This window comes from Orbicella franksi, chromosome 5 (genome assembly GCF_964199315.1).
Source record: "Orbicella franksi chromosome 5, jaOrbFran1.1, whole genome shotgun sequence".
Taxonomy (NCBI): domain Eukaryota; kingdom Metazoa; phylum Cnidaria; class Anthozoa; order Scleractinia; family Merulinidae; genus Orbicella; species Orbicella franksi.
The window spans coordinates 7,863,999-7,889,738 of NC_138149.1; the positions used below are offsets into that span (position 1 = coordinate 7,863,999).

The 25,740-nt window shown below is 38.7% G+C and overlaps 2 protein-coding genes across 4 annotated transcripts; both read left to right on the forward strand.

The window, feature by feature from the left end:
* The first annotated feature begins 24 nt into the window (after window positions 1-24).
* Window positions 25-19,856, forward strand: LOC145488630 (uncharacterized). Of its 3 annotated transcripts, none has more exons than XM_081467530.1 (18): window positions 25-2,383; window positions 3,283-3,427; window positions 4,235-4,283; window positions 4,715-4,811; window positions 5,080-5,192; window positions 5,340-5,540; window positions 6,905-6,965; window positions 7,545-7,666; window positions 8,317-8,415; window positions 9,667-9,780; window positions 10,826-11,025; window positions 11,678-11,929; window positions 12,445-12,518; window positions 13,116-13,168; window positions 13,822-13,929; window positions 15,415-15,492; window positions 15,792-15,921; window positions 17,491-19,856. In XM_081467530.1, the coding sequence occupies exons 1-18, from the start codon at window positions 2,275-2,277 to the stop codon at window positions 17,670-17,672; spliced, it is 2,187 nt and encodes a 728-aa protein (XP_081323656.1). In that variant the 5' UTR covers window positions 25-2,274; the 3' UTR covers window positions 17,673-19,856. The 3 variants fall into 3 exon arrangements, with proteins under 3 accessions (XP_081323656.1, XP_081323659.1, XP_081323658.1); XM_081467533.1 differs by having other exon boundaries at window positions 4,235-4,274; XM_081467532.1 differs by having other exon boundaries at window positions 3,286-3,427.
* Window positions 19,857-20,608: 752 nt separating this feature from the next.
* On the forward strand, window positions 20,609-22,413 carry LOC145488465 (uncharacterized). The gene has a single exon (XM_081467340.1). It carries the CDS (start codon window positions 20,777-20,779, stop codon window positions 21,986-21,988), a length of 1,212 nt encoding a protein of 403 aa, XP_081323466.1. The 5' UTR covers window positions 20,609-20,776; the 3' UTR covers window positions 21,989-22,413.
* The last annotated feature ends 3,327 nt before the right edge of the window (window positions 22,414-25,740 follow it).

Consider the following 25,740-nt stretch of genomic DNA (forward strand, 5'->3'; position numbering starts at 1 on the left):
TATTGGAAAAAAAAAAAAAAAGAAAGAAAAAATAAAATCTGCAGTAATGGTGAAATGTTTAGAGTAAAGTGCAAATTCTGTCTGACAGAAGTCAGAAAACACACTACCACCAAACATGCACATGTATTTCTTTTAAGCTAGCTTTTGATCATATATAATTGACTCTGAGTGGGCATTAGATGAACCAAATCTGTTGGGCTAGGGATTGTCTTCTCGGTATTGTGTTCCTCAACAAACATGACACTCTATGCCATGCATATATAAAGCCTTTACTCAACCAAGCCTGTTTGGTCACGATTAGGCTGGCTGGTTCATTTGACGTATCAATTGGATCTTGACAGTGTGTCATTCTAATGCTCAGGAAAACACATGCACAGGAAAAAACAAAAACAAAAACAAAACAAACAAACACCTTGACCAATATGATCCAGCCATCTTGACCTCTCTTTAATTAATTATACCTATTCGCAGGTCAGTATTTCTTCACTTTGACACTCCCACGCACAAAATTGACATTTGCAAGATTAGTATGAGCTTCATGTGACTAATGTTAGTGCATTTTTTTTCCCAATGAAAGTACATGTAAAACATGTTTTGACACCTGTGATAGTTACTAGAGTGTACTGCAGTGCGGACCAGTGACTACTACACACAAATATCAATATCAAGGTGCTTTCTTCAAGCACCCACTCAGATTGCCATTGGAACTGGCAAGAATAACTACAGTAAAAACCTGCATGTGAGAACCTAGGGATTTAAGAACCTTCAGGCAGAAATTTGCTTTTTTAATACCCCAAAATATAAGAACCTGTTTAGCCAAACAAATTCCAACAGGTTCTTATATGTGGGGTTTAACTATCTAATTTATATATATATTTTTTACCAAGAACCAAAAAGGTGATCGAGAGTTTAGAAAATTGAATTGTTAAATGAAACTCAAAATGCACAATGTATGTTAAATTTGAACTGTTGTTATGAAACAATTATTGCTACAATTTACAGAATGTATCATTTCTATGTAATTAATGTTGTTGGACTTTTTGCAACATGGATTCATTAATAAATATTTATAATGAAGAACAGACCAGATTTTATACCATTTTCTGATAATCAACAACGATGTCTACTCTGTAGAAATTAAGAACCTAATTAAGAACCTACTTAGCCTAAACTGTCAACAAGTACCCAATAATACAAGAACCTGTTTTGCCAAACTCTGAAAAAAGTAGGTACTTACACGCGGGTTTTTACTGTATTAGTGATGGTTTAGAGCTAATCACGACGATCAAGGTACAATACAGTTCTTAAGCTTATTATACAAGAGCGTGAAAATTGCGTGTCATTAAAAATTGAAATAAGAAACAAGCTAACTGTAAACACCATCACGTACAGTTGATAGCAGGTATCCACGTTAATCAGAAGTATATATTTGATCAGAGGATATCTATAGCAAAAAGTGACACAAGTTTGAAACTTCTAAAATGTGCAAAACAGTGCCACCTGCAGATCGATTTATCTCTCCCAATTAGCTAATGCAATTTTGCACTGGCACAAATATCGGTATTTCCAAAGAACAAATCACAGAAAAAAACAAACACAAGTATGAAGTACCACAAGCCAATATTTTCCACAGCATAGGCCGATGTCAACTTCCCAGGCTAATATTGAAGCATAAAGGATATAAATGGACGGACACGAACTGCCACTCGTACATTTTCCGCCATCTTGGTTGTGAAGTGTGATAGCTGTTTCCTTGGCTACTGTTCGTCTATTAGAAGATTTTAGTTTGGCTGCAAAATTCTCTTCGATATCACGAAGAACACATTGATTTCCTAACGAAAAGCCAAAATAAATGCACCGAAACACTTGATCTCACTTTTTTGAGCACCAAACATGCTCTACTTCATGAGTTCAAGTCAATGACTGGCGGGGTCCCGGGGTAATATTTTTGCACGTCACAATGTTTACGTTGCGTTACCAAAACACGACACTTTCGCAATTTCGTGTCTTTCATACGACAATTAACCGACTAAATTCGTCAAACTAAGTCCATTAAGTCCATTGAACAAACGACAGCGAATAAGTAAATATTTTTACTTGAATAATGGAGCATTTTTGGCATGTTTGTTTTTGTTCAGTTCTAAAAATATGCTTCTGGCTGACAACGAAAGTAAACAGCAAAATGTGCCCCACTCCTCACCAGAACGGAAGTCAAACCTTCTCTTGGGGGACGGGTGCCAATAACAAAATTTCAAGTGCTTTGAAAATTTCAAAATGGCGGACGTAGTGATCCGTTCTTGTAGGTTTCGCGTATTTTCTCCTTCTTGTTGTAGGGCATTGTCAGGTGTTCGACAGCTGAAAACGGCTGCAAATTTGCATAAAGGTAATTTATTTTGTTAGATTAGGTTGTGTTTTAACAAGAACAAAGATTCACCATTGTAATTTCTATCATGCATCAACGCCTCATGTAGCCGGTCCAGTGGCTCAAAGTCCTGTAATAATTGTTTTCTCAGTGTTTCAGTACTTAATCTTAAGTTCTGATGTCATAGCGACCAAAAAGCTAATGAAATTTCCAATCCCCTCACCACTGGCATAATTTCTCACGGAATTCGGTTTACGAAAATTCAATTTCCAAAATTTAATAAGGTATCCGGTTGTTGAGGCCCCCTCTGGCTAGTCGTTTAGCACTGCCCTGTTCAACCGGTCAACCCCCAACCTACAGTCAATTAGTCCCCAAACAAAACTCGTCTTTTAAACTCAGTATGTCATGCTTCTTTTACTCTTTTGATGTGGGTCACAAGTTGCGCTACCGTTGGGTTGTCATTTCAATTCAAATAATTGGGCTATTCCATTTTATATCTGCACCCCTCTCCCCACCCCCACCCCTTACTCCTATTGAACAGTTCCCTGTTAACCCCCCCAGAAAAAAAAATGGAATTATATTAATCCCCTTTCCAAGGGAAATCCAGGCCGTTACATGGGAAAAACCCTCAGAAAGCCAAGTTTAAAAAAACTTGGCTAAATACCTCCTCAGATTTACCATAAACACCCAACGGCCTTGTGAATTCCTAAGATCTTTACACACCTATCTTGGCCTCCCCTTTGGATATGCAAGGTCCTCATCGGGAGGGGCGCAGATAGGGAGGGAGAAGGAGGGCCCAAAACATAGTTTGGGCCCTCACAGATACCAAAATCCACACACTGTGATAACAAATGCAAGGACATTGTGAGAGCTAATATTTTATAGTTTACATTTGAATGTAATATTTTATTTTCTTACAGCAGCTTTTGGACAAACGGTGCTGAAGTTGAATACCGGGTCTAAATTTATATCAGTGACCAAAGTGTGTGCATCCTGCACAAAAATAAGAAAACTGTCTAATCCCTCAAGTGTTGCTGTACCAAGTCAAGTTATTACTGCTAAAAGGTTTGCAATGAGCAACTGCATTACCAACAGTGCAATTGTTGATTTCATTTTAATAATTTATTTACTGACTGAGTGAACGATTGATTGATAGACTGACCATCTGAAAATGATTGATGAACCAAACTGAGCAACTGTCTGACTGGTCGGCCAACATATGACTGATTGACAGAATTGATTGGTTAAACAATTTACTGGCTGGCTGGCTGACTGACTGGCTGACTGAGTGACTGAGTGACTGACCAACTGACTGACTGACTGACTGACTGACTGTCTGGCTGACTGTATAGCTGACTGACTGACTGACTGTCTGACTGACTGACTGACTGACTTGCTGACTGACTGACTGACTAACTGACTGTCTGGCTGGCTGGCTGGCTGGTTGGCTGGCTGGCTGGCTGGCTGGCTGGCTGATACACTATAGATTGGCTGGCTGGCTGGCTGACTGACTGTCTGACTGATTGATCGATTGATCAATTGTATTGTTATATGCCCTTTCTGAGAGTTTATAACGATGCCTTTTGCGATAATAATAATTTTTTTCATTATTTTGCACTTGACCAGATAAAGTTATCGCCAATTTTTGGACCATTAAAAGTTCAGATCATTTTAAAGTTTATACTGCAAAGCATATAATGCCCTTTGTTATACTCAATAATAGAATGCCAGATGCCAGTACATTTAGTGTTCTTTTTTCTAATTATTATTGTTCTATTGTGTGTAAAATTAACTTCCCGTAATGATACATGTAACAGTAAATATATGTGTATTTGTTATAATAATTATATTTGATTGGTTTTTTTTTTGCAGTACTGAAATACAGAAGTCTAAGAAATACCAGCCCCTTCAAGTAAGTATGGTATGATTGTTTTATTTTCTTGTTGGTCACCAAATATAGCAGAGCTATCAAACTTAATAATGAGCTATATGTATGCTGAAAAATTACCAAGAGACTGGAGCCATTTGCCAGCAATCTGCAATTTATCCTTACAGTACATGCATTGTTAAAAATGTTGACACTCCCAAATGTATTTATCTGCTCTTATAAACATTTTATTTTACTAAATGTTCTTCTAATCTATGATTATGTAGGTGTACTTGTGTAATCATGAGACTGTATTTATAATCACAAAGTTCTATGTTTTATTTTCTTTTGCATACTTGTGTGCGGTTTGGTTGTTTGTTTGTTTGCTTTTGTTTGTTTGTTTTTAGGGGTAGGGGGTTCTGTTTTCTTTTTCTTCGTTTAAACTTTTCAGAATCCACACAAATAACGTGTTTTTTTCCCTTCAGGTTATGCCATTTTCTTTGACACAAGGAGGCAAGTGTGCTGCTCATGTGTTGCAGAAACACAAGCCAAAAAGAGCGTTAGTGTTTGTGCGAGCTAGGGGTGAGTTATTACAAATCAAAAGAAAGGACATGAAATTCTGCTAATTCACTTTTGGCGTAGGTACGTGTACATGTAAGTAAAAGTGTATTTACATTAGTCAAAGGCAGAGATCTTCTAATAAAATTGATACACCTTTGTACAATATAAATCTCCACATTGGTGACATTGCTTTGCATGGGATCTGGAGTTATAAGCATTGTTGTTACGATCACCTGTCTTCTGTGGAGACCTCACCTATGCTACATGTACATATTATAATTAATTGCAGTTCTAGCTATGGAACTTGCAAAAGAATTGGAGGAATATGGCCTGAAGTGTTCGGTACCCAAGAGTGAGGATAAGGCTGGCAGTGAGGCTGAGTCAGATGGAATCAGTTCAGAGGTGAGTATTACCTTGCACTCTGCCATACAAGCATACATGTATATGTACAAAGAAAACATTGAGATTGCATAAACTTCAAAATATCAGTATATCCACATTTTCTGTCACTATTTTAATTTTGCTTTAATTCCCTTGAATTATTTGTAGGAAGTTACATACATGTACAGTCTGTACCCAGTGACAATGGACACAGAGACTTTGGACACAGAGGCAATGGACAGACAATCAGTGAAGAAATTGTCAACAGAGACACAGCCAACAGACAGACAATCAATAGAAGAAAATTCCACGGACAGACAAATGGTGGATGATGAACAGATTGAGGATGCTGAGCCAGGAATAATCGTGGTAAGTGGTACAATACAAAGTTACCTTAAGTTTGTTAATTTATTCATTTATTTATTTAAAAAAAACAGGGAAACGAAATCATAAAATTCTGTGGCTCATTCACTTGTTTCGAGAGTTCAGATATCTAAACTAAGACTTAAATTTTAATTTGATCTGTCATGTAAGATCCCTGATTTGTAAACCTTGTAAATGCTAGATGGTTGACTCAATCACTGATAATTAAATATAAAATTTATTTATTAATTTTTCTTTTAATTACCACATTTACACTGCATCACACTGGCAATTTACTTTACAAAACTGATTTACAACATTGCTGTTCAGGTAATCTATGTACAGTGTAGTCAATAGACAGTCTGCCATGCAATGTGCGTATGTGAGGTTCAATGGGTTCAGGTAGCAGCTCTTGCAAGGTCTCATACATTCTCGTCCCCAGGGGCTGTACTCCTTTTGGTCAGCACCAAGAATCGCGACCTCTGGGAAGGTCAAATTTTCTGAGCATGCACAGAGTAATTGTTTCGTATTCTCAGCCAATCAGATTTGTCAGACTTGACTCTGAGCATGCGCAGAGTGACGGGAAGTCCATGAATCGCAGACTTCTACTGTTGGACTGAGCCAGAGGTTGCGATTCTTGGTGCTGATCAAAAGGAGCGTGGCCTCTGGGGACAAGAATGGGTCTCCCGTGGATGTCTCAAGTGAGACATCCATGGGATGCCCTTTGAAAGAACTTGTAATAAAACCATAAACAACAGAAACAATGTCCCTAGTCTCAAAACAACTACAGCTGCTACACTATGATGACAGATTACAAGCTTGCAAGAGGTGCTGCAATTTTTGTTTGAACATGAATAGTAAATACTCAGTGAAATTATTTTGGGCTTGCAAGCGCTGTAAGGCACTACAAAGAGTAAAGAAGAGCTGCATTTCCAGACATCTGTAATGCTCTCTCTACTTATCTTGACTACCAACACTACACAGTCACACAGAGTCATTTACAATAAGAAGGAACAGAAGGTACAGTTACAGATATTTTATTAGTAATTTCAGTACTTTTACATTAGTTAGATGTAATTGACAAGATTTCATTAAAATGCACATGTACAACTATCACACACTCTAAATTAAAGTTTGAACTAATAAATTTAATATGCACAGCATATCGCAGTTGATAAAGTGGTAATTCGAATCTGCCTTGTACCTTTGCTCTGGTTCAAAATTATCCCTTTCAATAGCTGAAGTAGAAGAATTAACAACAATCTTTGACAGTGGTTTGAAAAATTTAGGCCAACAATTAAACCATATTAAATTGTAAGCTGTGCATCACATGAAGCTAATTGTAATTTATTTTGATGTGTTATTACCAGCTGACAGAGGATGATGTAAAGTCCATGGAGGACCTCCTTCCTGTGGATCTCATATTATTAGGTTGTTATAAACTTTAATTTACCATTTTATTTTCCAATGTACAGTAAAGCACAAATGTAATGCAAGGCAGCATATACGAACAAAATACCCGGCTTTTGGGACTTTTTGGCGAAAATAGGAAATTCGTCCTGAGAGTAAATTTTGGATTGAAAATTTTAGAGTAATAATTTACTTTGTTGGTCAGGAACAGTTGCTTAAAACTTTTGAAGCAACTGTCTGTCTGTCCGTCTTTCAGTCTACAGACTGTCTATATGTCTGTTTGTCTGTTGGCTGGCTGATGGAGTATCTATCTGCTGGTCGTTCTCTCTGTTTGGTTGTTTTTGTCAGTGGTGGTGTTTTTTTTTTTTTTCTTGGTGTTTGTGTTACATGTACGTACTTATGCAGAATCATGCAAGTAAACACCTCCGTTTATTCAACGTTTATTCATTCCATTTGTGTCTTCAGTCACAGGAAATAGGAATTTGCTTTTCTGTCTTAAATATGGTTTGCATGCATAGCTGATGAAAGAGAGCATTAAATATGTGACCTTAAATGATATGCATACAGTTTATTTAGTAATTGTGGATTGTTATCGTTTAGTTCAACAGCCCATGTCTGGCAGATCATTCACACTGTTCTGTTTAAAAAAGACACATGCTAAGGTTAAGCCGCTCGATGTGGTGCTTCTCTATGCGCACAATGATATTCCCTTCTTAAGAGAGGTAAGAAAATGATTAGTACACATTTTATAACTTGGTAACCATTTTGCTTTGCAATTTTTGAGGTAATATATCAAACACAAAAGAACGTGGTGGACCACATTTCCAAACACCGAGGAGTGAGTTGTATGCGTCGTATTTTCAACGAACTTCGAGTGGTCAAACACTGTCTTGAGTGCTTGATATATCTTCTCAATCGAAACTGAAACTAAGGAGAAAACGGAGAATTAAAATCGTAAAAGTTTCACCCCCATTACCGGGATCTCGGTCGCAAAAACCGAGATCTCGGCAACCGGGCCAGCCCGGCTTCTCATATGAACACATGGAAATTTTTAGGATTAAAAAAACGACGAGGCGAGATCTCCCCTTAGCTCGATAACTATTGTGAAATGTTATCCAAAGAATTGTCCAGCAGCAGAAAAGGCAAGAGGAATTGAGAAGTGCAATGACCATGCATTAATTCTATCTCTTAATTGACTTCATTCTCGTCGTACCCGTCGTAGAGCCGCTAGAAATTGCATGTAAAATGTGTATGCAAAACAAGTTTGATCCATGATTCAGGCTTTCGTATTAACAGGGCGTTTGGGGCTTTCAGGGGAAAGGGGAACAAAAAAAGAGATCACATTGTACGTTGATTTTTTTTTCTGTTTCAGATGCAAACTCATGTCAATGTTAAGAAGCTAGTACCACCTTCATTCTACGATGTGGCAGTGATGACTGAAGGTTTACCGTCAGTTCAAGAGGAATCCGCGGTATGAAATTTTTGAAAACATGTTTAGAGAGAGGATATTACACGACGGCGTGAAGATATGAATTTTATTTCAATATTTTTACGAACGAGTCCAGCGATAGAGTAAAACATAATATTTTCAACACGGGAGAATAAAATTCATATCTTCAAGCCACCGAGTAGTTTTCTTTTTGTTATATAGACAAACTGACGGTTTGCACAAACAACCGCGGAAAAGCAAGAAATGACGTCATCAATGTCCTTACTGGTGAGGATATGGAAAATACGACACTCGGGTTCCGGATGCAGTTTCGTTTGAATAGGCCATTTCCGAGTTGCCTTGTGCCTCTGTTTCAAAACGAGTCTAAGTGCGAAACCATTCTTATGAAAATGACTTTGATTTGCCTGAAAATAAACCTGTAGGCGGAACTCGTTTTCATATGAATGGTTTCGAACTGAGACTCGTTTTGACGCAGAGGCAATAGCCAACTTGGAAATGGCCTTTTTGCCACTAGTGTATTTTTCATTACAACACTCGTCTATTAAACAATTATTCCACGAGCGCGCGTTGGATATGTGATATATCAAATACGAAAGACAGTGTTTCATCGGAATATCCAAACTCCGAGTAGAGAGTTGAAAAAACGACGCGCAGCGGAGTATTTTTGACGACATTCGAGGTGTTTGGATAGCCGATGAAACACTGTCTCGAGTGTTTGATATATCTTTTCAATCGAAACAAAAAGTAAAGAGCAAACCGAGAAGTAAAATCGTCAAAATCTATGCTAATTAAGACCGGGTATCTAAGCCTCCTTCACGGTTGTGATTTTCTTTGTTTTAAGTTGATTAATTATCAATGAGTTTGAGAAGAGGTTGTGGAAAATCAACGAGGCGCGTAGGACATACATGTTCTTTGCTTTTTGAAAGAAATATGAACGAACAAGTACGGTAGTTCAGTAAAGCACACTAGAATTTGTTCCTGATACAATGAGCTGTTGAATATCTCCGTGCGTGTTCAAGTCTTCGTTTTCCGCACTGTAACGATAAAGTTTCGTTTTCAAAGCCCTCTTCTTTTCGTTTTCCATACGTTAACTGTAGCTTGCGCTTGTGGAAGGATTTTGGCGCCTTATATAGTGTCTATGGCGTGAGCCAAGCCTACTATAGTGACGACTATATAGGCCTTATTATATAAGATGCACTTTCGAGCGGCAAGTTCATTATTAACGTACTGTAAATAGGGTCGTAGTTAACCTGTTGATTTGGTGTCGTCTAGGTGACGCCTGGAAGACGTTTGATAGAGCCCCCACCACCTTCCATCACAGCAACCATCCCGCCAAAACCCGTCCCGTTTAAACGGTTTCAACCTCCGGTTCCCGTCCCAAGCAAGGTGACAATCAATTTGTACACGTTGTAAAGCTCTTAGGGAAACGTTTTCAAGTGGAGTTATAAATCCACGGTGAACTACTGCTGCAGACTCGTACTCAGTCGCTGTTTACGTTACGTCGTTATTTCCAAAGGACGACAACTTTTCGAGCCGTGGTTGAAAAAGTGCACTTGGTTGGTGTACGATCGAGATGACAATTTCATGTATTGTAAAGTCTGTGCGAAAGCTACTGAAGAAGTCTAACGGTTAGAGCAAGGAGTCCTAGGGCAGAAATTTTCAAAATACTGCGCTCTGTAGACATGCTGGTCTTCAAGAACACCAAATGGCCAACTTGTGTCTACATGCTATTTGTTCCCAAGGGTACGGGACACATGTTCATAGATCTGGGACTCGTAGTTTACTGGTCATGTGACTCCCAGGACTCACTACAGCATTTTTGTAGATGGATCACTGTTCCACGTGTTGCTAGGCTGGAGGCCTAGTGTGAAAGGTTTAAGTTCAAGTTTTCTTAGAGTTTACAGACATGACTTAAAGTTGCGAGATTTAAGGAAAACAATATTTTTAGATGATTTTGTATTAATATAACGAAATAAATCTAAAACGTTAATAATACAACACTTTCATACACAAGATGTGATTTTGTTGGATTAAGCAGCCAAAAATGTCATATTTTATAGGGAGCGTGTTACGTGATTTTCAACCTTCGTTTAGGGGTGGGTCAGTCAGTTTTGCACCACATGGAAGGGGTGGGTCATGTGTTTTCTAACCATTACATTTTCAAATGCTCCGGCTCAATCCCCTCCCCCCTGTACATTTTGACCAGTCCCTTAAACAATTCAATCTGACCCGCAAATAGCGACTGCCATTGGTAAATTTTACATAACCTTCGTTACGTTTCCAGTCCGTACTTGGCAGTCTCAGCACCCCGATGTTTGTGAGCCTCACTGGATGAAAGGCAAAGCGATTTTATTCTTTACCAACCACTTACTTCGTGTGTCATTTTAAATTGCTTTGTTTAACTTGTTGCTACGATTTTGCTTCCTGTTAGCGACCTGAACGCCATGGGCTGGACGACCGCGCCCGCATCTATGTCCGTGGTGGGGGTGGTGGCCAGGGCTCACCTAACTTTGGAGGAATGGGAGGAGATGGTGGGGATGTGATTGTACAATGTCTTCCATATGGCACTTTAGCTCATTTCACTCTTAAAGAAAACCGACGAATTATAGCAGAACATGGCACCTCGTTTAGGTGAGTAGCCTACTAAAACAAATCAATGTGTATTTGTTTTTCTCGTCACCTTAACCAAAAATTTCCTTTTTTGCTTTTTACGTTGCAGTAAAGTTTTGAATTTCATATTATTGACTTTAGGCAAACGACAACAGCAACAGCGACGAAAACATTTGAGCAGTACAGTGTGGTCTGCCCATGCCTTATAAATCTTGTGACGTGAAATGACATCGTAGATCTAGAGACCGTGAACTACGAAGACCATTCTTTTGAATTCCTCATTGCATTGGGTGTGTACTCTGAAAACAAATTGTCCTAAACCATTCTCTTTTACTTTAGAGCCGTTTTCTCTTGAGTGTCGAAAAGTAATTGAAAGTAATTGATTTTGTCTTATTACGTTGCACGATTGGCTTAAACAACTCGTGCCCCTTTTTGAGCTAATCACAAGTGAGACGAAAACCAATCGTGCCTCGCCTGCACACGTTTTCCCGCGCTTCGCGTCAACTACTTTGTGTTTACTATGAGTTTTGATTGGTTCACTGGATTGTCTGTGTCCTTTGTGATTGGTCAGAGGGATCACTTTGGTTTTGGTTTTACGATACTCAGAATAATTATAATTATTAATAATACAAGTAATAATTATTATAATTATTGTAATTATTTGCTTTTTTAGGATTGACGAAAAAGGTAGGAAACACCGTGCAATCCGTGGACGGGACACAATCATACCAGTCCCTGTTGGAACCACTTTGTCGACGGATGACGGACGAATTATCGGGGAATTAGAAGAAATAGGGTCCAAAATTGTGGTGGTTAAAGGTGGCCGAGGTGGTTCAGCTGCAACGGTGAACTGGTGCGGAGAGAAGGGCGAGAGAAATATTGTGAGACTGGAGATGAGACTGCATTCGGACATTGCTCTTGTTGGGTAAGTGACAAAGTGTTGCAGTAGTCGTACTTGATAATGTGTTACAGTAGTACAGTCAGTTCATCCGTCCGTCCGTCCGTCCGTCAGTCAGTCAGTCAGTCAAACCATCCATCTATCAATCAATTAGACGCTTAGTAACTAAGTCAGTCAGTCAGTCGATTGATCAGCCCTCCACGATCAAGGCTATCTTTTTACGTGGTTGATAGATCAAAGTGATCTTGTCACGTGCAGCCTGATTGAAAAGTTCTATATTCTCTATCGCGGAGGCAGCGTGGCCGAGTGGTTAGAGCGTCGGATTTGACATCCGGATATCGCAGGTTTTAGGACCCTTTCTTACTACTAGCTGGTGTTATTCTCTGTAGCCCCGGATTCAACTCCTCCATGTTAATTGCCTCCTAACCGTTGGAATTTTGAACCATGTTATGTTCATTTACAATGTTTGATTCATTGTTTATTTCCCTCTGGGGGAGTGGTTAATTAAGATATCTGTTATTTGAGATGCTTTTTTTCTTTAGGTTTCCAAATGCTGGGAAATCCACCCTGCTTGGTGCCATCAGCAATGCGACTCCAAAAACGGCGGATTACGCTTGTAAGTCACATCTTGTTGGGTTATTACTTCTCATCTAATTCTCCCAACTAAGTCTAAATCAAAGGTACTGAGGGGTATTGTCCTTGAGTAACTACGTTAAGTGGTTTCGTCGCGGTAGTTTAAAAGCTTAAAATAATCCAATAGGCCATTTCCGGGTTGCCTCTGTGTCTAAACGAGTCACTCATGCGAAAGCATTCATCAGCGTAAAACTTCGCTTCATCTGCAGGTTCATTTCCATTCAAATCCAATTTATTTTCTCATGAAAAGTCTCGCGCTAGAATTCGCTTTGAAACGGAGGCCCCATGTAACACGGAAGTGGTCCGTTGAAGAATCATATGGTTCAATCCAACGAGAAGAACCGATGGTCTAAATTGACCCTTCACATTTGCATTTAATACCAAGTGCCACATAAGGTCTCGGGGTTGCAGTAGCTAACCTTTAGTTGTGTTAGCTTGACCGAAACGAATGGTGGACTCATTTGTTAGAAGATGTTGGTTTCTAATGGTTAGAAATCAACGCTTTTGTTAACGGGGGAAATATTGCAAACAAAGGTTCTCGTAGAGTTATTTATCATTTATAACATAACTTGTGTTGCAGTTACAACCATGCGTCCCAGCGTTGGAATGGTGGAATACTCCGATCATTCTCAGGTTTCAAAATAGTAAAACAAATGAAACTTCTCATAGGGCGGTTTTCATTTGAGTGTCGAAAAGTAATTGGTTTTGCATCAACTACGCTACTCGATTGGCTTAAATATTCGCGCCACTTTTTCATCCAATCAGAAGTAAGTCCAAAACCAGTTGTGATTCGTTCGCACACGTTTTCCCGCGCTTTGCGTCAGCTACATGTAATTACTTTGAGTTTTGATTGGATCTCTGTGTTTTGTGATTGGCCAAAGTGATTGTTTGGGGTTTGGTTTTACGACATTCAATTGAAAACCGCTCCATTGCAAAGAATGCACTTGGATAGCAAACATTTGGAGATCAGAGAGTTGTTTTGTTTGGTTCCAAGTTAATTGAAAATTAGTCATCTATATATAGCAAATGACTATGGCAGATAACTTTTCTGTTTCGTTTTGTTTTGTTGTTTTGACAGTTAAAACTTATTATAATGTATTTACGTGCTTTCGTTTTTTTCCTTTACGAAGTCCCTTCCAAAACTATACATCGAGCCATCATTTTTTAAAGCGCAAAAAGGCATTTCAGTACTCGAAATCTACCTAGAAAGATTTTCATTTTGGACAAAATAAGCGTATTGCGTCTGTAGTCTAAGCTAACAATTAACGGTGTTGTTTATTTTCTAGGTGCGAGTAGCTGACCTCCCGGGTTTAATAGAAGGTGCATCGAGTAACAGAGGACTTGGTCACGCTTTTCTCAAACACACCGAAAAAGCTAAAGCCCTGGCCCTAGTTGTAAGTAGTCGTCTTTGTAAAAAAAAAAAGCCTTCGACCACATTTGTCCGTGTTTGCACTGGTGTAGACTTAATACTGAAATGGCGTCATAAAATTATGGAAAGTCAAATGTATGGTTTCACTGATGGGTTTGGGGCTATGAACTTGAACTTGAACCATGAGAGTATATACTATGGGAAAATGTGATCGATTTTTTTCTTTGTTTTCTTGTTGTTTCTGTTTTGTTTGTTTTTTGTTTACCGTAACAGGGAAAATTCACTGGAGAATTGGAGGCGGAATTAAAATTGAAATCGCGTACATTCAAGATTTCAGAATAATTGGATATATCCAAAAGTTCCACACTTGGCTCGAGGAGTCGCGAGCACAATTGAAAATGGACCGCTTGATTTCCCGGCGGTCTAGTTTGTCCCTAGTGGCGAAAGACATGTGATCAGTCTAACACAGATAAAGTTAGAAGCAGGTTTAATATGGTTTGTTTGCTGGAATGCTGCAGCTATTCAGGCTGCCGATTTTATGAGATGTTTAAGAAAGAAGCTGGAACAAGAAAAACAGGTCTAGTCAGTTGTCCAGCTTTTCTTGGTCGGCCTATCACACCATTTAAACCTCCCATGCCCTAACGAGATCAGAACAAGTCATCAATTTATTATTTTTGTTGAGAGCTGAAAGAGAATTGTTGCAAAAGTTTTTACTACCGGTAGTCCAGTTGATCCTGGTTTTCCCGCTCGTCCAAAACTTCCTCGAACACCCTGCGGGAGAAGGAACATGCCAAAATGATTTTCAAATCCTGACAAAAGTAATTTTTTTTTCTTGACATTTCCGTAGATTACAGTAGATTATTGTTGCTAATCTGAGTAAGCGAGATTTTGACAGAAGTTTTAAAACGTTTCACACAAGTATATATATACATGGAACAAGGACAATTTCCGCTCATAGAACTGATGATATGTTGCAGCGAGAGTCCATTTGTTTTAATGGCTCACTTCTGCTTGTCTGACAATCCTTTGAAAATGTTGAATACAGCTCAGCTCAGATTAGAGCGGTTTTCACATTAATCGCTTTTGCTCTGACTTTGCATTACAGCACTTAGTTCAAAAAGCTCGGGCAATTTTCTCAAACGATGAGAATTAAGAGCCAGGACCAATCATGACTCGAGTTCGGCGTGAGACGCGATTTATTGACTTGATTGTTTCTGTACTTTGTGATTGGCCAGAGAGATTAGCTTTGGTTTTGGTTTTACGGGATTTCAATATTATAAACACAACAATCTATCGGTTGCTGATGCAAAGCGCGAAAAAAAACAACAACAAACAAACAAACAAACAAACATGTTAGCACAAGTCACGTTTGATTTTGGGTCTATTTTTGATTGGATGACAAAGGGGCACGATAATTTTAAGCCATTCGTTATGCTTAGCAAATGCGAATATTTTCGACTCACAAGTGAAGACCTCCGCATTAGAATAATTCAATTGTTTTTACTTGTAGGTGGACGTCGACGGCTTCCATTTCAACGACAAATTTCCTGCTAGGACAGCATTTGAAAACATCTGCATTTTACTCAAGGTATTTTATTCCATCAGCTTCCTCGACGGTTATCAGGCCTGCTTTAGATTTCCTCACGCTAGCTCTTTCGGCATTTCAGTTGTGGTTGGTTCTCGCCGGATGCTTTGTATTCGAACAAAGAAAGACGATAATTGAAAATTTTTGGAAAAGAAAGCGTGAAAACGGCTAACTTGCTGTTTAGGAGTTCGCCCTGTTTAGCTATGGTTAACATGGTCACTAAAGAGTTCTGCGTAGGGCCTATTTGCGGTTCCTAAGAGGTAACTTTGTCAGTAATTTTTCCTCCTCCTCAATTTGCACAGGAGCTGTTTCTGTACAAGAGAGAGTTACTAAATCGACCCAAGATGCTTATTGTCACAAAGCTTGACAGGAAAGGCGCCACTGGGAGATTTCAGGCTTTGAAGCACAAATTAAACTCTATCCATGAACATGGTAAGTCATATTTCTGACCCGTGTTATATTCGAATCTCTTTTATGTTGCCGCCACATTGAATGATTTTCGACGCGTTCGTAAATTGCCAGGCGAGTGGCCCGGCATGTTGCCATAGGTTACTTTTCGATGTACACGTAATTTATTGGTGAATGCTGGCCGCCCCTGAAATGTTCTAAATGGTAGCAAGAATCACATTTGGATTTATGTAAGGGGCTAGGTCACAATGTAATTAAGATAATTCTGTTTATGTTCGGTAATAGCTGTCTCTCAGTGTTATAGCAAGTGGCTATGAGCTTACCCAAATGCAATCCGTTTCAGTCATATCAAATTTTGTTCACCCATACCTCTTTTTGACTTTTCTGTTTTTGTTCTGAGTGCTCAGCTCTAAGCAGTTATATATTGTGGGAATGACCAATTGGTAAGAGCTGGGGCCTGTTTCTCGAAAGCCCCAGAATCTTTTCGGGCCCGAAAAGCCATTTTTAGTTAATCGCTTTTTAGAGACAGAGAGGTATATACGCCTGAAACTTCTTGTATGAAGAGAACCTCTGTTCGTATTAAGAATATATGAATAAAACAGCTCTGTAGTCAAAAGGTTTGAGATTTTGCTACGGCTTTTCGGGAGCGAAAACTTTCAGGACCTTGGAGAAACGGGCCCCTGAAATTGCCTAAAATTGCGTGGCCTAGTCTCTTTAAGGCTGCACTGTCAATTGCTACTCGCATCATAACGCTTTCCGGAATGGTGATCTACGTTTGACAACCATATATCGTCTAGAAAGTGAAAGGTGACGAGGCGTACCAAAAGTTGATATTGGACCCCGGATCAAGTCATCTATATGCCTCGGACAGTTCTTTATGCTTCAAAAGGCATTAGCTAACCTTGTATGAAATTAAGGCTGGTTTTCAGTAGCGACGCAAGCACAAGCGCAAGCACAAGCGCAAGCACAAGCGCAAGCACAAGCGCAAGCACAAGCGCAAGCACAAGCGCAAGCACAAGCGCAAGCACAAGCGCAAGCACAAGCGTAAGCACAAACGCAAGCAATAGGGATGACTCAAGTCAAAACGAAATTCGACGTAAACACAAGCACACGAAAAATCATCCGAACCTTCCGCCATTTTGGAAAACTGTTCAGGCGAGAGGCAATCTGGATCCAGTGTTTTCATTGGCCAAACATAACCACGTTTGGTAAATATCCTTGTGCTTGTGTTATGCCTGAGCGGTATTTCGTTTTCAATTGTTGCAACGCAAAAACAAGAAAAATTTTGATCCTTATACTTATGCTTGCGCTTGTGCTTTAGCCCGCGTCAAGGCAGTTTTCACGGTGAAAGAAGAATTATCGTGTTTACGCTTGTGCCTGCGTCGCTTGTAAAAACCAGGCTTTAACCAAAAGAGAAGCATGCGTACGTCAATGCTAAACTGTTATCTACAATTTACACTGTACTTAGAAATCACCATTTCGTGCTGGTGACTTGATTAGACTGCACGATACCCTTATCTCAAACTTAGCAACGAAACATTACATGGCTTCATTAATTAACCCCGTCGTCTTAATTTGCTTTCTTTTTTACAGAATCCCTTCTTTCAGTTCTACAAGAAATCTCTTCAAACAGCCCAACAACCCAGGAAAATGCCAACTTGATAGAATTAACTGAGGAGCTTACAAGAACGAGTTTTGATTTCGTTGTGCCATTTTCCGCCGTGACATCATTTGGTCTAGAAGACCTTCGTGATAAAATCAAAGAGCTAACATAGATGGAGCATTCATAGGTTTCAATAAAATTAATTTACATATGTGGTATTCGTCAAAGAAAGAATAAAGCACGGCAGATCATTGCACATGTTTCATGGCCGTCCCCTCTTCCTCTTACCCTGGAGGTTTGAGGACTGGGCTTGCCTCGTGATGTTGTTTGAAGGCTTGCAGAGAGTGTGATGTGCCCCGTATCTATTATCTTGGCTGTTCAAACGAAGGAAAGTTATGGATCATCGAGGTTTCAAGCAACGGCTGCATCTATCTATATGATTGTAATGATGGTGGTGTGGTTCCGTCACACAGGCAGATCAAAGTTAAACAATCAACCTTGAACAAGATGACAACTTAAGTCATGAAGCCATTAGATAGTAAACGACGATGTTGCTCGCATGGCACAAATGGAAGGAGTGGCCATGGACAGCAACTGAGAAAGCTATTTTTTTTTCTTGCAACGACTGGTTTGAATGTATAAGTGGATCCAGAGAATGGGCCTTAGTGGGATCTATCAGCCGACTCGTGGAAGTAAACGTCACTTTTTCGGAGAATGAAAGAACGTTTGATCTCTTCCCGAGCCCAGTGTACATGTTTGGCATTGCAGTGGATGACAACAGATTCCTGTTTTATGTCACTAAACAGTGCAGTAAAAGTAGATGTCTTCTCAAGTTTAATTACGAGATCAATTTTGAAGGCATCAAGATGTTGCTTTTGAGGTCTTCTCTAACTATCCTTGTAAACTAGAAGAGTGTGGAAGTAATGAACTGCAAATTTGGTGACTTTTCCTACATTTATCCGAGAACAATTTGATGTAATTTGTCATTGCTCAAGAATTAAACTGGATGCTTCCATTTGGATGTATGTGTTTTTTGACGATTGATTAACTTACTTGACACGTTTTAGCTTCCAGATGGGATTTGAACCCACCACCCTCCGTAATCTAGCCGGATGCTCTAACCACTGAGCTGCTGGAGACTCTATGATTAGTGAGCAAAGGTGAAATGTGGGTCTTTAACTGGAACCGCATCGCACGGTCACACAGCCAAATAATGACTTGGCACATCTGAACTCATAACTGCATCGCCAGTCACATGGAAGCATATTAAAGATGCTTCCACCCTCCAAAGTAATATAAGGAATATTTTCGCTGTTTATATTTGGAAATTATGCAAAAAAAGACGTCTACGTGACGAACAATTTTATACAGTTAACGTATTTCTTTTGCGCGACTAAGGTTTTCAGAATTTAATTTCCACCTTTTTTCGTACTTTTAATTTTGTTGGCTGGCGCGAAAATGTTGTTTGTCTTTTTCCCACGAAATGTAATTCACGCGAAGCAATAAATTACGCCCCTCAAGAAAAGGAGGAGCAAGCTCCAACGAATGCTTGATGAATCATTATTATCTCAAAACAAGCGTCGTCAGAGATGTATGCCGGCCAGTCAACGTCAGCAGGTATCTTTTCAACAGTGACATGATGTACATGTTATAAGAGAAACGGCCTGGCCGTCACGTGACAAGAAACACTACCCCTAAATTTGACTGTATGAAATTGCCACTTTAATGGAAAGATTTATGCTGATATTTGCCTCATTAATATGAGCCTTTCAGCTCTGACAGAGCTTTTAAAATATGAATTCCAAATATTGAAACAGCTTGGCACTATCCAAAATTGTGCAAAGAATGTATGAGCCCAGAAATTATATCTATATTATTTTAAGGCCAACATCTCCTTCAATATCACAATGAGCTAAAATTTCACCAATTTAAATTCAAATCTGACATGATACCTTATCCACTCAAAGTCGTGTACTAAACAGTGACGTCAGCGATCGCCCTAGGCTATAACACGACCTTTCGAAATCAACAGACAAAGTAATAAAAAGTTATTTCTAAAAGAAGGTAAACATTGCCTTTGAATCAGGATATGCCTTGTAGTGATTCTTGGCACATTAATACTGTCTTTAAATTGTTCGCACTGTACTTACAATTATGTTGAGGTAAATGATAACTTTTCTGTTGAAAATAAATTCACTGTGAAAAAAGCTATCGCGTGACAGCTGTGTTATAAATAGTGATATTAGGTTTTTTTTCTTTATTTTTTTTGTTTCCTTATCTTTTATTAGCGAATTCGAAGCACCTGCACGCGAAGGCTCCAGAAGTCCGAAATATTACCAAATAAAACTCCATAGAATCTTGTTAGCATCAAAAAGAAAAAAAAACGATGAAACATTAAAGAAGAGAAGCTAAGAAATAGTAAATATTTCGAGAAATGAATCTCTACGTAGCAGGTGACATCTGATATTTTTAATTGCTTACGTTAACAGAAGTTCATTTGAAGGCAATTTTATTCCGAGAATTTTTTTTTTCAGCTATACTTAAACAGGCTATAAACAAGTATTTGGAAACAAGACTGCGAAGATTTTGACACCTATAGTCCTCTTCTCTTGGCGAATCCACCTTTTTAAATTAGCAAAGTTAACTGAAGAAATAGTTAATTCTTAGCTGAGAACGCTAGCTATTAGCTTCGGTAAATTTTGAACGACAAACATTAACAGCTTAATGAAACCTTCTTGGAGTCAATTAATAATTGAAGACGTGGTGGAAACAAAGAATGTTTTGAACTGGAAAAAATTGGACTGCAAAGCAAAGTTAACTAAAGAGATAGTTAATTCTCAGAGAACACTACCTATTGGCTTTTGTAAATTTTGAACGACAAATATCAACAACTTCTTGAAACTTTCTTGAAGTCAATTAATAATTGAAGACGTGGTGGAAACAAAGAATGTTTTGAACTGGAAAAAAAAATTGACTGCAAATGAAAATGCCTACACTTGTATATTACTGATGTTTAACGTTTATTACGAGTTTGTAAAGACAGAATTTTGAGTAGTTACGGACTTCTTTTTTTTTTTTTTCATGTACGGAAAGTATTATTTGCGCGTGTAAACGTCCCATGGACTTTTCTTTTTTTTTATCCCAGATTTCTAATTATGCAGAGGCCACACATCAAGCTTTTGTCTATGTCATAAATAGAGACTATCCATCCTTATTGGTACGGATGTTTAAACAATTTCTAATTGCCTTGGCAACGGGCTATTAGCTATTCCAGTGATGAACGACCACAAAACTTTTCCGTTTCGTCAGAATTATCCTGAAATGGAAAACAACTTTGGCCCTAAAAGCATCCTTACTGATCTGGAAGGTGACCGGGTGTCGCCACCTTACATAAGGATATCTTCTCTGCAAAACAAGACCGAAGAACAGATACTAGAAACAGAATTGGAAGACAACACTGGTGGCAGCGGTGTTTCTAGTCCCGTTGAAATGGCTCGAGACAAAAGTCAAAAGCTTTCAAACTCCTGGAGTGAAGGGAGTTGGGCTTTCCGAACGGAAGATATTGCCGAAGACTCTCCGTCACTGGAAGTGCGCCACGAAGCCATGAAGCGAGTTTTTCAATTCCTCGATCATCAAAATGATGGACAAACCACCCGCTTGGACTCAAGGACCCCTGATGGTGATAAAGCTGCAATCGGAGGATCTGACAAAGAGGGAAACGAAGAATTTTACGCCAGACTTCAAGAGGCAGTCGAGAAAAGAGTGTCAAGTAATCTGACGAGGTTGACAAATCCTAATTTGGCTACGGTTGACGTCTTAGGCATTCCGAAAGATACTACGCCGAAGTCAGCTCCTTCTGGGGAAGACAGTACAGCGGGAAAGCATTACTATTTTCCTGAACTCCGCAGTTTGATCGAAGACAGATTGGAAGAAACCAAAGTTGAAACATTGTCCAACCGCTTGGAGCGAGAGCTGTCGCGGAGGCAGCAACTCTGCAACGAACAGGCCTTGATGCTGCAGTTGTTGATGAATCGGATTCAAGAATTGGAGAAGCGGCAGCCTAAGCGTGGACCATCTGCTTCTGGGAATGGATGGGCCCGTCAACCCCGTCCAAATCAAGGTTTCTACTGCTACACCAGCAACTACGTCGTTGAGAAGGCGACCCAGACGCCGAGTGACCTTCACGATGCAGAAGGGGTGTATGTCATGGTAGCTAGGAATTCAGGAGCAAAGGCCAAGAAGGTACAGAAAAGGTTTGCGTACGGCTATCCTGAGCGAGTCACCGAAGAAAAAGAGGTATCGTCGATTTTAAACAGAAAAGTTGTCACGCAGCATATCGAGTTTCTGCCTCCCATTCCTGATCCGTATGCCAAGAAAAGACCCCGAATGCCAAGAAACCTGGATGGCACACCATGTAAGAATGAATTCTTGAAAAGGAAAAATATGCCACCCATGGTTTCTTTACATTTTCCAAAAGATCCGGAGTAAAGTACAAAAACACCTGCATACAATTCCGTCCAAGCTATAGGTGCTACATCGTAAATAGGCTTCAGTTAAATCTAGACACGTAAATGAATATGCACATGAGAGTCTTGTCAAAATTAAGTTTAGTCAAGCACCAGCGAAAAATGTGAAGAAGGGAAAAAATCAATATCAATTAAGATCAAATTTAAAAGTATGCAAGGGCTATGAGTAATTAATTTCCATGGACGCTTTCACCAGAAGGGACTGAAGAAACACATTTTTAAGTTTTAAATTCACGTGGAAAAACTGTTTCCAGAACGACTAAAAATGTTCACAAACATTATATCGATGTTTAAGATAAATTCTGGTATTTTTTGTTAACGTTTTCTTTTTTTTCTTTTTCTCTTTTTTTTTTGTAAATAATATTAGAAATCTTCTAGATGGGTGAATAGACAAGAAATGTTTGCAGTAAGACACTCTGATCCAGTTTACTGTTAATACAAACTTCGTGGCACTCAGATGGAAATTTCAAAACGTATAAAAATATATTTGCCAAACTGTGTAGGGTCAAAATAACACTAGGGGAGCAACATTGAGGGAAACAAAAAGCTTATGGTATATACATAGATAATGCTAGGTCAGCCAGTCTGTTGTACAGGAACAGAAATAAGTTTCTATTATTTAAAATGTAAAAGTAATGAAAAAATAAACAATACACACAATATGTGATCTCATGGAGTCTTGTAAAGTAATGTCAAAATGTACGAAAATTAGTTTGCCAAAACAAACAAAATGCAAAAAATGTATATTTGTTAACAATAACCGACATTTTCAAGCAAAAAAAATTCAAAGGAAGTACTTTTAGACAGTGGAAATTTATATATTAGCGTCAAATTCAGTAACGTAGCGACCATTCATTACAGATAAGAAGACTTATTCCATTCGTTTGCAATAAGCTTGTGTCAATTATGCTTGGCGTTTTTTTTTTTTTTCCTTCTTCCTCAGTCTTCTTCTTCTACTTCTTATTTTCGTTTGTTTTGTTTTGTTTTTGTTTTTTTTTTAATGGAATTTTATTAACAACTTGAACACTTACACTACTTACATTACTGATGTTATAATTACATTTACACTTACAATATACTTGCTACTTATACTACTTAAACTTACACTACTTATACAATTTTTTTTTCTTAAGTGTTTAAAAGAAACAATTCCTCAAAAATTCTCCATTTTTTCTTAAACAGATTGATGTTATTCGATTCAAAGGAAATATACTTTTCGGTTTGATATTTATTTAATAAAATTCTTTCAAAGTGGCTGAAAGATGGTTTCACTTCTTTACACCGGCAAGTCCACAAGTACGTTTTTCCTAAAATGATTATATAGTTTAGCAGATCCATCTCCCCCGTTAAAAATCCTAAAATAATCTCGCGATTTTCTAAAGAGAGGCAAACGCAACTATTAAGTTTATTTAAGATTTTTTCACATATCTCATTCCAAAAGGAAGTAGAAAAAGAACAGTCAAAGAAAATATGAGATATGGTCTCAGTAGTCTGATGACAGAAGGAACAGTTGGGGTCAGAAATATAGCCTATCTTACAAAGTAATTCATTTGAATATACGATAGAATTCAGTACTTTATACTGAAAAAAACGTACATAAGGTTCATTTACAACTCTCAGTGGCATCACGAATGCCTCCGAAAGTTGCTTATCCTCTAGATTAAATTCTTCTCTCAACTTGGCCCATTTAGTTGGTTTTTCGTATTTTTGCTTTATAAGAAGATGATAATAATCACGACACTTAAATTTTTCGAAATCAAGGATATTCTTGAAGTTGGGCTCATGAACACGCAGTTTCAGTGGAACTGATTGCCTTAGACCCGTCCATACTAAGAAGTTGGAGTTCTTCAGTCCTGCATCCCTGACGACATTGAAATACTCAATATTTGTCATCTCATAAAGCAGATGAGTTGTGTATATGATATTATTATCAAAGAAATGTTTATAGAAGACACTTTTGCCGTCAATCCTTATTTCTTTGTTGTTCCATAACATATACCTATGTATATTTTCGGGATCCTTGACTTCTCTTAATTTTGACCACCAATCCAGTAGTTCTCGATAGAAAGTTGCTGAGATTGTTAATCGGTTGATATCGTAACTGCACTGAATTAAAAATAACCCCCCTTCGTTCACCAAAAGATGATCAAGATAAGACTTCCAGAAACCAGAGTAATCTGGGTCTACTATTCGTTTTAACCAGCTTAGCCTCAAAGCCTTAACCATATTATCATAATCTAACATTTTAAGGCCACCTTGGTCATAGAGTGCAAATGTTGAAAGTCGGATAACCTTGTCGTTACCATTCCACAAAAATCGAAAAATCAGACTATTGAGTTCTTTTATTACTTCATACGGAGTACATATCACCGAACTAGGATAGATCATTTTTGGAAATAAAAGTGTTCTAATAATATTTACCTTCCCGTTAATTGATAATCCTCTTGACTTCCATAGATTTATTGTGTTTTAATTTTTTTCAACCTCTGTTTGAAGCTTTTTTCTTCTAATATTTGTACATCATATGTAATATATTTTCCTAAAAATTTGGCGCACGTTTTGCACTTGACCCCTAGTGGTTCATTATATTTCACAGACTCCGTTCGAAATATATGAGACAACAAATGGTAGGAATTTCTCGGTTAGTGCTTCAAACCACTTTTTAACGCCATCAGAAGGGTGAACCCCCCTAAAGAAACGATAAAAGGGACCTGGGTACACCCACAAGGCCTTGGGACCTAAATCTCGTGGTCCCGTGATGCTTCGGTGGCTTTTTTCCTTGTGCTTCAAACCATTCGGTAAGTATTTTGCTTTTGCCCTGCGTTTTTTCACAAATTCTAACCATTTTTTAGGCGTTGCTTCTGTGTTTTTACACAGTAGGTTTCTTTTAGGTGATATTTGTCGCTTTTCAGGATATTTAAAATCGCTGAACATGTCCCATAGAAGACACAACTCGCGAAAAAGGTCTCGCTCTCGGTCGCCATCTTCCCACCAAAACTCTGTTTCGTCGCCTGACGTACATCATGCATGAAGGGCCCCCGCCGAAACGGCGCAAGGACGAAAACGATTCCCTTCAGAAGATTCTTCAGTCGATTGAACGTCTTTCCAACCGAATAGACTCGTTTGAATCCCGTGCAAATCAGCCAGAAACTATTGCAGAGACTGATGATGATGCTTTGTCGATCATGGCTGGTGAAACGTCAGGCTTTGGGATTAACAAATATTTGGCGACCGAAGCGTCTTTTAAGACTGCTACTACGCCCGTTGGGGCACCCGTAGAGCCTATTCAGGCACCCGTAGCGTCTACTAAGGCACCAACAGAGTCTAGCAAGACATCTGACGAAGCTGAAAACTCAACGAAATCTAGTGATGATCATGGGCTGTTCGACCTAGTTGCCAAGTCAACCTCCTGGAAACCATTAGCTTCTTTCTCCAAGTTTCTGGATACTAATTTTGGAGAAAATTACATTTCATTTTACCAGCCATCTCTTGTTATCTTGGATGACTGGGCGACTCCTGAAGTGGATGCACTCTCTGCTCTAAAACTCGAGCAACAATTTAAAGTGAAAAAGTTTGCACAAGAAAGGGATAAGGAAATGTTTAATGTTCAGTGTGCTATCTTAATTGCCACGGGTCCACTTTGTGGCCTTCATGATTGTATCAAAAATGATTCAGCTCCACTTTATGAGGAAATTAAAGTAGCTTTTGAACAAG

Excerpts from the sequence above, each read along its gene's own strand:
- LOC145488630 (XM_081467530.1), top strand. The coding sequence starts at position 2,275 with ATGGCGGACGTAGTGATCCGTTCTTGTAGGTTTCGCGTATTTTCTCCT. Across the intron at positions 5,193-5,339 it reads CAGATGGAATCAGTTCAGAG|GAAGTTACATACATGTACAG; the intron begins GTGAGTATTACC and ends AATTATTTGTAG. Across the intron at positions 13,169-13,821 it reads AATACTCCGATCATTCTCAG|GTGCGAGTAGCTGACCTCCC; the intron begins GTTTCAAAATAG and ends TTTATTTTCTAG.
- LOC145488465 (XM_081467340.1), top strand. The coding sequence starts at position 20,777 with ATGAACGACCACAAAACTTTTCCGTTTCGTCAGAATTATCCTGAAATG.